This window comes from Bremia lactucae, linkage group LG5, assembly GCF_004359215.1.
Source record: "Bremia lactucae strain SF5 linkage group LG5, whole genome shotgun sequence".
Lineage (NCBI taxonomy): Eukaryota > Oomycota > Peronosporomycetes > Peronosporales > Peronosporaceae > Bremia > Bremia lactucae.
This window is the reverse complement of record NC_090614.1, coordinates 3927349-3939616: the sequence shown is the minus strand read 5'-3', so window position 1 is coordinate 3939616 and position 12268 is coordinate 3927349. Positions and strand designations below refer to the sequence as shown.

Here is a 12268-nt window from a genome sequence, read left to right as displayed (position 1 = left end):
AGAGTTTCGGGACGACGCGTTTGCGTCATCCCAGGTACAGGGGTCTGTACCTGTTGTAATCTCAACAGTTCCGCCTGTTGAGAGCCTTGCTGATTCAGCAAGGCTACTTTTTCCTTCATCTCGTCAAGTTCATGTTGTATGAACTTGGCGACGGTTGAATGGAGGGCATCTCTGTCTAAGTTGGACAGTAATGCCAGGATTGCATCGTTTCCTACGGATGAACTCATTCGTTCAACCGCACTCCTTTCTATATCACTTAGAAAGGAGTAGCTTTCAGGGGAAACGTGATGCGTATTCCCACTACCATCTAACATGTCCATGTTAAATGTGGGAAATGTGGTCCTTGGACGGACTACAAAGTGCTACCAGGTGTAACGGGGCACTGCGACTTGTACTGTTTCAGTACAAGTCCACTTCACACTGCTTCAGATGTGAGTGGTGCCTCTCGTTAAGTAACGTACACTGTACGTGTAGAGGAAGACTTCTCTTAAGGCAAGTTAGCTTAAGAGGGTAAAATGAAAACTGTATTAATATAGTTAAGTGTCTTTGTTAATCTATCTTTGTAAATGTTGTCTTAACTATAAACTAATACTAAACATGTAAATGAATTCTTATCTATCTTATCTCGTAACTCTCTTTGATTACTTCTACAGCTGATTAGTCTGCGGAATAAATAGACATAATGGTCTATACCTATTTATGGATAAGAATTCAGGAAATTACTATTTAAAGTAATTTCCTCCAAATATTATCTACCTTTTGGATAATATTAATTAACAATCTTTTATTGTTAATTTCATGTATAGATACACCCCGTTACACATTATATCTATTTATCCCGCAGACTAATTAGCTGTAAACGTAAACAAAGAGAGAGAGACAAATAAGATTTCAATTGCATGTTTAGTATTAGTTTATAATTAAGTAAACATTACAGATAGAAAGAAGATAAACTTAATTATATTAATACAGTTTTCATTTAACCCTCTTTAAGGTAGCTGTCCTAAAGAGAAGTCTTTCTCTGCACTTACTAGTGTACGTGAAGTGACGTAAGGCACCACTCGCAACTGAAGCAGTGCGAAGTGGACTTGTACTGAAGCAGTACAAGTCGTAGTGCCCCGTTACATAGACAGTTGAAGATACTTCTAGCCGCGGAGAACTAGAACATGTTATGCATTATTATATTCCCTACTCCAGTCTCAAATATAATTTCTTCCCGCACCTTATGGTTTCAATAGTTTTTGATGTGTGGCATGCTACAGACAATCAATTGACGGAAGCGATGATGAACTTGGCAAGCAGGCTATTTGAAAAAAATTGTCGTAAATAGGAGCCGCCCAGTCGAAAATGTGCGAAGTTAGCTACATTACCAATATTTTGTAATAAGTAGCTTTTTTTAGATCAAAAATCATAAATCGGAAACTAACCATTCAGCAAAGTTGCCTAAACCGTGAGGAAACCGTTGGTTCTTTTATCCAACATGCACACGTCAACAGGGTAATTACCCCTCTTTAGTGCACATCTGTCGTCGAGTTGAAGAAAACAGATGCTTTTTTCCACGAACAGACAAAACGAATAACTACCTATGAGATGCTGTAGCTGTCCCTTTCTCTTGCAAACGAATTGAATAACTACCTATAAGATGCTCAAGCTGTCTCTTTCTCGCGGGGGAAAATTCGGAAGTGGTGCCAACGCCGACAGCGCCGTCTCTCTTGCAACTTTTAATTTGCCTTCCTTGCGACGCCAATTGACGACAGCCCCGACGGCGACGACGGCAACTCCTACGAGGGCAACGATTGCGACCACGCCGGTGCCCCTCGTGTTTTTACTTGAGTTCTCGCCCGATACTTGAAGGGCTGTTGCCGAATGCAACGTATCGTCATCGATATATGCGTCGTTGGCCGCATGAAGTCGCGGGCGTGTGTCAGTAGCGTCGTTCTCGTCAGCTAGGGTCTCATCCGACTCGATAAGAGTGCCGCTTATTGGTGGATATTTCTTTTCAGCCACTAAGAGACTCTGATTCCATAGTGACTGAAAAAATGCTGGGAAAAACTCGCCCGGGGGAGGCCCGGCCATGGAATTTGAACGTCGATGTCGGCACGTGCCGTCACTTGTGCCCGGTGGTGTAGCCCACACAAAGTAATCGACGTTTGCGTACCCTGTTTGATCCGTTGGAAGTGCGCCGATGCCCGTTGTTTGGACATTGCACCACTCGTGATTCGGTGGTTTGTCTGTAAAAATCTTACAAATTAGAGGGGCGAGTTGAATGTAGCCATATGACACGTACCATTGCGATTGCGAGATGTATCGATGACGCAGTGGAGATCCGTCGATCCCATTGCGTTTTGGAACGTAGTACAGAGAGTCGATAACGTATTGATAGACTGATAATTTAAAGTGTTGAGCGTAATTCCTTTGACTCTCGACCCTGGAGTCGTGAGCTGTTTGACGAGAGTGGCTACATTTGTCGCTGTTGCGGGGGACTCGAGAGTCCAGTACCCAACTTCTAAATAGATCATTGCATTATCGTTTTGTGACAGTAGACCCACGGCAGTTTGTAAATTCGCCAAGTACCCTGCCTTATGGCCACAACTCGAAGCGTCAGTGAGTAACCCAATGGCATCTGGTTCGAGAATGTATAAGACCTTCCTCTTGCCTATAGTCGTCGTTAGTTTCGTAAGAAAGGCCACGTAGTCCGCGGCAGTATGGACGGTGCGGTCGGTCGGTGTCTTGAGATTGCAGTCTTTCTCGGGCAATCCGTAGACCACGACACTTAATCGCGAGTCTTCTGGACATAGCGACACGAGGTCAGTAGCTAGTTGAGCATAATCGCCACTTTTGAGTTGATCGGAATACCACGTTGCGATATTATTTTGTTCAAGCGCTTCAATTGCAAATGCAGCGGCTGGGTACGCGACTTTGGCTGTCGTATACACCACGGGTGGCAACGAGCACAAGGTCTCCGCTTGAACTGTGGTGGCCAATACCAGCAAAAGTAACTCGAGGTATGGCATAAGTTCAGAGTGGCCTGATGCTTGCAAAACAAAGTGCGTGTGAAGGTTAGCACCATCACGGAACGCTATCCTGGCCAATCCGAAAAGGCATCGCTAGTTGCATAAGTCTGCGTTTGCAATAAGCATTTGATTCTAATTGTGTGTCCGACATGCTCTTATAGAGGAAAATATTACGTTGCGACACATATTTTTTTCGGTGGTGGCAGATACTGTATCATATTTTCAGTCCTCTAATAATTGTATAAACTTATACAACAAATACATTTTATTCGTGGGGACGAATAGAGGTAGCAGGCACTATTAAGTAATTCATTCGTAAAGACAACTTGTCCTTTCGTATCGTGCTTATCACTTCATGACGCAAAAGCGTGCTCGTAGGCATTGAATCGAATCACGGCTTACACTATGTCGTGCTAGCTAAAAGAGCAGAGATGCGATCGTCATTCAACGATGCTCAGTATTTTTCCTTTGCTGAGTCAACCTTATTTGTTTTTCTACATTCATTAATGGCTGTAGTATCAGCTCCAAATTCACAAACAGTGCTTTTGCTTTGAAACCGACACAAAGAAAGTTGAGCTACACGGCTCGTACAGCTTCGTCGCCGTGATCAGAACCTTGCTATGTATGTTTCCCTGCCCAGTAGATATGCGGTCGGAAATTAACTTAAAATCGCCAAAATCATATGCAATATTCACAGTAGACGTCATGATGGCTAACATCGATGCTTCAGTATTGCCTGTTTTGCCTGAAAAATCTGCATCAGATGTGAATGTACTTGAATCCTTTGATTTTATTGTTTTCTTAAAAAAAATAAACTCTACCTTATTGTATCAATTGCAGTAAGAGATGATATGTTTTTTTCAAAGTAACTCACATGTATTCATCCTTCAATCTAAAGAAAAATCTATTACTAATATTTACGGGACATACGATTCAAGGTAAGAGTTAATTATACAAAGGCACAAATTTCAACTTTACGAATCCGAAAATTAGAACAGGTCAAACCTAACTCAGGAGAATGACAGCTCAAAACTATCACGAGCCATTTTTGCTCAACGCTGCAGATTTCTTGTGAAAAGAATAGTCAGCATAACCATGAGCAATACAGTAAAACTCTGCCGGAGATCCAACAGCATGAAGGCTTACTATTGAGGCAAGAACTACCATTGAAAGGACCCTCCAATCGGGAGCTAGATCTCGCGAGGCATGAAAAATTATTGAACTGCAACATTCATCAAATAGGGCTAGCATAAGGGATATCTACAATGAAAAGGTTTAGCTTCAGAATGTTGTCTACCTAAGAAAAAATAGTTAACATTTCATTCTAATCCTTTCTTTTTCCACGGCAAAATGCGGAATCAGTTCCTCAAGAGCAATAAATGCTTCATAAAATAGGGTTACTAAGGTAAGAGATAACCTTTAAAGTTAATCTTCAAAAAACATATAGTAGAGCAGCTATCCAATTTATTACCAATAAAAATATTAAGTGAGTTTCTGCTGTTAATTGTTACGGAATTAAAAAGTTAGTTTGATTTTTAAATAAAATTTGAAAAGAAATAGGCATGGGATCCAATTGAATTATTCAATCAAGAAAACACGTTAAAGACGCAATCGCCAGTAAGTAGTGCCTATCTCAGCTAAAGTATCCAAGTCTAACAATAATCTTTGGTATGTGAAAGAAACTTACTAACAAGATTTTGATCCGAGGGCTTGATTGTATAGAATAGCTTCTACCTAATACTGTAGCTTGTGAGAACGGCATCTATCAAAGCATGATAAGATTCGACCAGTCATAATCTCCCTCTTGACGGAATATTCCAAAAGGTGAATTAATTTAAGAAATATGACAAGTTTCGTATAAATCGGCTAATCCACATTGGTGGAAATCAAACACATTTGAAGCCAGGATTAGCAAACGTGAACTAAGAATGTTCCTTTCATCTAAGTAAGCCGTCTGTGTTTTTTTTTCTATAGTTGCGTCGATTTTACAGGAATAACAAGCTTCGATAAATCGTGGATGACTGTGGAGATAGATGTCTTGCAATTTACAAACCCTTATTTTCCGCAAGATACCATAATTGCTTTCACGGATTTTATAATGTTCTAGTCCACGGGAAGCATAGGCTAGTAAAGCAAAACATTGTGACATTGTCACACACTTGCATATTATATTGTCATTAGTTGCTACAAATGTTAACAAGTCTCGACGTCGTCATCGTCTCAAAAGCAATAAAAACAACACGTTTTTGTCGTACTGGAAGCACCTGAGCGACCATAATGCACTGTCGAACTCATTTCTCAACTTGTTAGCCAGCACAATTGCATATCCCAACTAAAGTCACGAAAAGGACAATATGCACAGAAGGCTTTGGATCTGCGTTATCGTAGCCACAGCTGCTAGGTCTGCGATTTCAAAACGTACAAATTCAATGATTTCGTCTCGCTCGGGCGTGAGACCGTGGGTCGACATTGATACCCCACTTGATGCCCATACAATCACGTCTTCCCGCGGAGATACGTGGACGCTTGTCATGAGCGACGAATTCAACGTTCCGGGTAGGAATTTCTCGGCTGGTTCTGATCACTTGTGGACAGCATTGGAAATGCCCGACGGCGTGAATGCTGCCCTTGAATACTACAGTGTCAACATGACAGAGACCATCACGGACTCGGACGGTCGAGGAATTTTCCGCATCAAAATCATGGAGGAAAACAACATTACGTATACCGTCTGGAACACGTACGCCAAGCCTGCTGCGTTTGAAACACATCATATGTACTACCGGTCCGGGATGGTTCAATCCTGGAACAAATTTTGCTTTCAAGGAGGAGCAATGGAGGTTGTGGCACAGCTTCCAGCAACTACGAGTTATGGGAATCCTGACATGGGCAACGATCAAGATCGTGTCAAAAGCAATGCGTTTTACCCGACGTGGCCCGGAATTTGGCTCCTGGGGAACTTAGGAAGAGCCCTCTTTTCGCAATCAACCAACCGCATGTGGCCATGGAGCTACAACGAATGCAATGAGAAACTTCGAATGAGTCAACGCATTAATGCGTGCGACGGGAACCCAGGACACGGTTTGAATCCGTATCAAGGACGTGGAGCCCCTGAAATTGATCTTCTCGAAGGAGGAGGGACCAGCATTTCCGCGAGTATTCAAGTGGCACCCGGCATGGCCGATTCGTTTCGACTTCTTCCTCCTATTAACGATACCAATGCCTATTGCGTCTATGCTTCCCAATGTACAACCCCTGGTGCCAATTTTCCAGGTATCCCATTCCGAACTTACAAAGTTCGAGGACAACCCAGTTGGTACCAAGGACTTCGATATGCACCGAATACGCTTTGTACCGCTGATCGTAGCCAGAAACAAGACCCGAAGACGGTACTGGCGAATGTCAAGCGTGGAATTACAAGCAATACGTGTCAAGGAGTGAATACGTGTCCTGCATCAAGAGATGGATACTCGGATCTGAGCCTTCTTGACGGTCGTGGGTTGAAACACTGGGGAATGAACGACGCTGGTAATTGTATGCCCGTGATCAACGGATACACTGGGGCGTTCCTCTGTGATCCGGATAGCTCAAACCCCAAATGTTCGTCTCCGTTACGAGCGGAAGAACCGAAACGCAACGTCATGGCACCTTTCGAGTACCAAATGGATGCCCTTTCGGCCAATTGGCCCGTTCAGCTTGGTGTGTATACGACGTATGTCAAGTACCAGCTCGAATGGGTCACGGGGTCTCAAGGATACATTCGATGGATGGTTGAAAATATCGTTTTGTTTGAAATCCCAGCCAAAGCAGTCGAGAATGTCCCGCAAGACGCTTTCAGAACGAATGTTCAAAAGATTATGCTCGAAGAACCCATGTACGTGATTTTCAACGTCGCGCTTTCGTCCAGTTGGGGCGCAACGCCTCCGAATGCAGGAGCTTCTTGTCGTGGCACGGGTACGAATGCTCTCCACAATACCATTTGTGATGGGTTTCCAATGTATTTAAAAATCGATTCGATTCGAATTTATCAAGACGTGTCGAAATTCTCAACAATGTCTGTGGGGTGCGATCCCTCGAGTCATCCTACAAAGCGGTGGATTAAAGATCATTTGAGCGAGTATGAGAGCGTGGAGAATCGATGGATTCGAGTCCGTGGAGGTGCCCATTGCAAGACGGATCAAGACTGTACCGTCCTGACGTCAACAATTCGAACCGGCACGTGTAACCAGATGTACCGTTGCGTTTGTAACTTTTCAAAAGCGTGGGGTGGACCACGGTGTACCGAACCGTTGCGGGATGCCGTGCATGGCCTTGGGTTTGGTCCACCGATTGATATCGCGATCTTGTATAGTGGCGCGATGAGTCTCCTCTTGATCGGTGTGGGGTCCAAGCTCGTGATGACACGGAACATTGAAAATAAAACCCGTACGGGCATTGTTCAGCCCACCAATATATTACGGTTGGACGTCGATCGCGGATTAAGCACTACCGAGGTGAAAGTGGTCAAGAACGAAGTAGTACAAGAAGATACTTTCAATGTGCTTTAGTGTCAACTGATTTGATTAACGCATTGGAACGAGACGTTTTATATATTTATATATTATGAGACGCAAAAGGTTACTCGGAATCGCCGTCATGAAAAGTACCCGCCATAATTTTTTCTTCTTTTCCTTGGTCTTGGCTGCACAAAGTCCACGATTAGATTCGTACTTAATATAAATGACCGCAGCAGCTTCTAACCTCGTTAGCTTTGGAATCGTGACATTGTTATTTAATTGGTTCTTTGCATGTTCGTTTTCAACTTTTGGCACAAACGTACGATCGGGGCCGGAAAACAGGGTCTACAATACATCCAAACTCGCCACAATATTACAATACCGCCCACAACGTCACTTTACAATATCGCCGTACATCCCGCGCAGACGGAAGCACCACTGGAGCCTGCACAAATGGGTTGTCCATCGCATTAGTGCCCGTCGCGCCTTGGAACGCATTCCACGTTGGCTGCCGCACCATAGCCATCGGTTTTTCTGCATTCGCACATGAAAACTCAGTCTCGTATCCTATCTAGCACCGCCATCTAAACAAAACAAAAAAAAAACACAACGTACTCGCCGCTACAGTCTGCAGTCCATGAAGTGACTGTCGTACATGGGCTTTCTCGCTTAAGAGCCCCAATCGTTGGCGTTTCAAGTCCTGTTCCCGCTCGACAACGAGTCGACTCTCGGAGCTATACGTATGGCGATTTGGCAAAGGAGGCAAAAACGTCGGAACATGCGGTGGAAGTCCTTCTCGTCGGCCAATTGTCGTCTGTTCAATAGTATTGCCCGAGATGTCGCGCTTCCGAGCTGGAAATCGCGGCACGTCGCGTGGAAATGGCCGCTTCACGCTCTCCAAGGTCTTGATTAAGTCGTTCATTTCCACGGCTGCAGGCGCCAAGTCGTGGAACGCTTGCATGACGTCGGTTGCTTTTGGATGCGCGCGACCCGCGAGTTCCGCGAGTTCTTTCGCAGCGCCTCCAATGCGTTGAATATCTAGTCAAACAATACATGTATACTCGTAACAACAAGGCTTTCGAATTTAAAATTGTATGGGTAAAATACATTGCAATACATTTGCCTAGAATCTCCGCTAATACGTCGGCCGCGGATTTCTGTATGGCATCAAAACCAACGCCTCGAGCAATGTGCGCGACGCTCATGATGGAGAGGTTCCTTACGAACAAGTCCCCACTGGACAAGCTCGCGGCACTCCCCATGGCGTCGTCTGCGGCTTTCTTGCTCATACTCACGCTTGTGCCGCTTGTGGTCGTGTTGGACACAACGCGTGGCTCTTTCTTGCGCATAGACGTCTGCGAGGACGTCACGCAAGGCGGAGATGGTGTCCCCACGGTCGGGGTCCCTCCTGTCGGACTCATGGCTGTGTATTTGTATGGGATTATTACTGACGATGTAAGAGCATGTTTTACTACACGAGCGACGGTGTTAAATATCAAATATACAAACCAATACTTTCGCAATTTTATTTAAAAAGCTTTCATGTTTTTACGAAAGGCTTCGCCCGAATTCCAGTGGTTTCTCTCTCGATCACCAGTTTTAGAAATGCTTCGAACGTCGATAAAAAAGACCCTAGTGAAGCCTCCGGCCTTCGGTCGTTTAGCCACGACGCGGGGCTTTGCGATCCAGAGCTCCCGTCCATTAGAAGGTGTGGCAAACTCTTCGCTTACGTCCAAGTACACGGTCGTGGACCACGAGTACGACGCTGTTATCGTAGGCGCTGGTGGCGCTGGGCTCCGTGCCGCCATGGGCTGTGCCGAGGCAGGCCTTAAGACTGCGTGTATTTCGAAATTATTTCCCACGCGCTCCCATACAGTTGCGGCTCAAGGTGGCATTAATGCCGCGCTTGGGAACATGTCCAAGGACGACTGGCGGTGGCACATGTACGACACTGTGAAAGGCAGTGACTGGCTCGGGGACCAGGACGCGATTCACTACATGTGTCGCGAGGTACGTCGTATTTCGAAATCTGTTTTTTTTTATTTCTATCCTACCATCTTTCTACTAGGCCCCAGAGGCTGTGCGGGAGCTCGAGGCCTTTGGCTTGCCATTCTCCCGCACCGAGGACGGCAAGATCTACCAACGTCCATTCGGGGGACAGAGTCTTGAGTTTGGCAAGGGTGGCCAAGCCCGTCGCACTGCATGTGCCGCGGATCGCACGGGCCACGCGATGCTCCATACCCTCTACGGACGCTCCTTAGCATTTGATACATCGTACTTTATCGAATATTTTGCCATTGATTTGATAATGAATGACGCCCACGAGTGTGTGGGTGTCATGGCCTTAAATATGGAAGACGGATCGTTTCACCGGTTTCATACGAATAATACCGTTTTGGCCACTGGCGGGTACGGTCGTGCGTACTTTTCCTGTACATCGGCGCATACTTGTACCGGTGATGGTACCGCAATGGCCTTACGTGCCGGTATCCCTCTAGAAGACCCGGAATTCATTCAATTTCATCCTACGGGCATCTATGGTGCGGGATGCCTCATTACCGAAGGTTCTCGTGGAGAAGGCGGGATTTTACGCAATGCCGAAGGCGAGCGGTTTATGGAGCGCTATGCACCTACGGCCAAAGATCTGGCATCCCGGGACGTGGTATCACGGGCCATGACCATGGAGATTCGTGAAGGTCGTGGCGTAGGGAAGTATCACGATCATATTTACCTTCATCTTGACCATTTACCGGCAGAAATTTTGCATGAACGATTGCCTGGCATTTCCGAAACCGCTGCAATTTTTGCCGGTGTTGACGTGACGAAAGAGCCCATTCCTGTACTCCCGACCGTCCATTATAACATGGGGGGCATTGCCACTAATTATATGGGGGAAGTGGTCATGCCCGATGTATCCGGCCTCCCCGATCCCCATCGTGTATATCCGGATAAAATTATACATGGGTTATTTGCCGCTGGAGAAGTTGCCTGTGCTTCAGTCCATGGGGCCAATCGTTTAGGGGCCAATTCGTTACTTGATCTCGTCGTCTTTGGACGTGCTTGTGCGAAACGAATTGCCACGCTTACGACACGTAATGAAGCCAAGCGTCCAATGCCTCGCGATGGCGGATTGCAAGCCATTGCTAACGTGGATACGTTACGCTATGCCAATGGAAGTATCCCTACGGCTACGTTACGTTTAACAATGCAAAAGACCATGCAAGCGGATGCGGGTGTCTATCGTACGGCAAAATCGTTGGCAACAGGGAAAGCAAAGATTGATGAGGTGGTGCCACAATTTCATGATGTCAAAGTTACGGATCGTTCGTTGATTTGGAATACGGATTTAGTCGAAACACTGGAATTGAAGAATTTATTGGCATGTGCGGCGTGTACGATGCACGCGGCCGAAGCACGGAAAGAATCGCGGGGTGCGCATGCGCATGAAGATTATACGACGCGAGATGATGTGCACTGGATGAAACACACGATGGCGTATCATGACGAGCATGGTGAGACGCATATTGCGTATCGAGGTGTACAGGATCAAACGCTTGATGAAAAGGAGTGTCAACATGTTCCTCCATTTGCGCGTGTGTATTAAGAGAGCGCGGGGGTACAATGGAACGATTGGGGGTACGTTTTAAACCATGGAAGTTGCTTTTGGGTTGCTTGCAAAAAGAAATCAAGTAGGAGCGAGGGGTGGCAATTGTTCATTTGACTTGGTTTTACTAGGAGGATCATTGGCGGTTTAATAAACTAGTGATTGGCGATGGTGTTGGTACTTGTCTTTGTATACCCTACCGGTTACAGTATAGGAAGTAGTTGGTTTTTTTGAAAACGCATTAGAGCGATCCTTTGCTGCTAATTATACGGTTGCTTATCGTATGAGCTTATGCGGTGCTTTTGTACGAACGAGAGTAACCCTTTGCTAAAGTAAGGGCCAACGTAACCAGATTTCGCCATCGTGCGCTACGCGCAGCGTGAAACGGGCTAGAGTTGCCCTAATGTTACACAGTCCCCGTTGAATACACTCGGTGCACTTCAGGGGATGGTCAACTACTAAATAAAAGTAATTAGACCCAACACTCGGGTGTGGTGCACATTTGTGACCAAACCCTTGTTGATGTGGTGCACATGGGTGCATTCACAATAGGAGGGGTGACGTTCAGCGTCATCCGTGATGACGACTAGCGTCATCCGTTACGCGAGGTATCTAGAAAGATATGCTCGCAATACATATTAAATGTTATTTATAGAGACAAAATTTTAATTGGTATAAATAGGTATTTGTATTTAATTCTATTAAAAATAAATCAGTCTGAAAATTACTACCTACTTGGGAAGTGCGCACGAGGAGACGGATTACCGCTCCCATGACGTCACTTCACCAGAGTTCTTAGTGTGTTGGGTGAGGTCGCTTGCGCGCCCACCACAACTTCCTCACTGCACGCAAGAGAAGCAGGTGCAAACCGCTTCCTCGCTGTGCTAGGGTGTGTGCTTAAGTAGAGCGTGGCCGCATTACGACGTGCCCGCCTACACTTGGTAGCACTTGAAATCCTTCCCACGACCCGCATCTCTGCGTGTGTACGTGAGGATGAGCCTCAACATTGATTGGGCTCATTTTCCCCACCTCTCCGAACATCATCGGGAGGTGGCAGGGCTAATGGCGCAGGGACTTGGTGAACAAGCCCTGGCCAGGCTCCTGGGTAGTCCTCCTGAGCAACATGTTGCTCAGTTGGAGCAGTTTGAGGCATT

General features: G+C 45.7%; 5 protein-coding genes across 5 annotated transcripts; 3 read left to right on the top strand and 2 right to left on the bottom strand.

Annotated features, from left to right (window-relative positions):
• Positions 1–1331: 1331 nt before the first annotated feature.
• On the bottom strand, positions 1332–3014 carry CCR75_001105 (uncharacterized protein; the record flags this gene model as incomplete). Its single annotated transcript, XM_067959210.1, has 2 exons — positions 1332–2231; positions 2288–3014. The coding sequence occupies 2 exons, from the start codon at positions 3012–3014 to the stop codon at positions 1636–1638; spliced, it is 1323 nt and encodes a 440-aa protein (XP_067821196.1). The 3' UTR covers positions 1332–1635.
• A 2429-nt stretch (positions 3015–5443) lies between these two features.
• CCR75_001104 (uncharacterized protein) lies at positions 5444–7561 on the top strand (the record flags this gene model as incomplete). The annotated part of the gene is made up of 1 exon (XM_067959209.1): positions 5444–7561. One exon carries the CDS (start codon positions 5444–5446, stop codon positions 7559–7561), a length of 2118 nt encoding a protein of 705 aa, XP_067821197.1.
• A 23-nt stretch (positions 7562–7584) lies between these two features.
• Positions 7585–8931, bottom strand: CCR75_001102 (uncharacterized protein; the record flags this gene model as incomplete). Its single annotated transcript, XM_067959207.1, is given in 5 exon segments — positions 7585–7695; positions 7755–7855; positions 7926–8077; positions 8126–8548; positions 8559–8931. The coding sequence occupies 5 exon segments, from the start codon at positions 8929–8931 to the stop codon at positions 7632–7634; spliced, it is 1113 nt and encodes a 370-aa protein (XP_067821202.1). The 3' UTR covers positions 7585–7631.
• CCR75_001103 (uncharacterized protein) lies at positions 8347–8544 on the top strand (the record flags this gene model as incomplete). Its single annotated transcript, XM_067959208.1, has 1 exon — positions 8347–8544. The coding sequence occupies one exon, from the start codon at positions 8347–8349 to the stop codon at positions 8542–8544; it is 198 nt and encodes a 65-aa protein (XP_067821201.1).
• CCR75_001101 (uncharacterized protein) lies at positions 8564–11290 on the top strand (the record flags this gene model as incomplete). The annotated part of the gene is made up of 3 exons (XM_067959206.1): positions 8564–8965; positions 9068–9520; positions 9579–11290. 3 exons carry the CDS (start codon positions 8564–8566, stop codon positions 11112–11114), a joined length of 2391 nt encoding a protein of 796 aa, XP_067821066.1. The 3' UTR covers positions 11115–11290.
• Between the last annotated feature and the right edge of the window lie 978 nt (positions 11291–12268).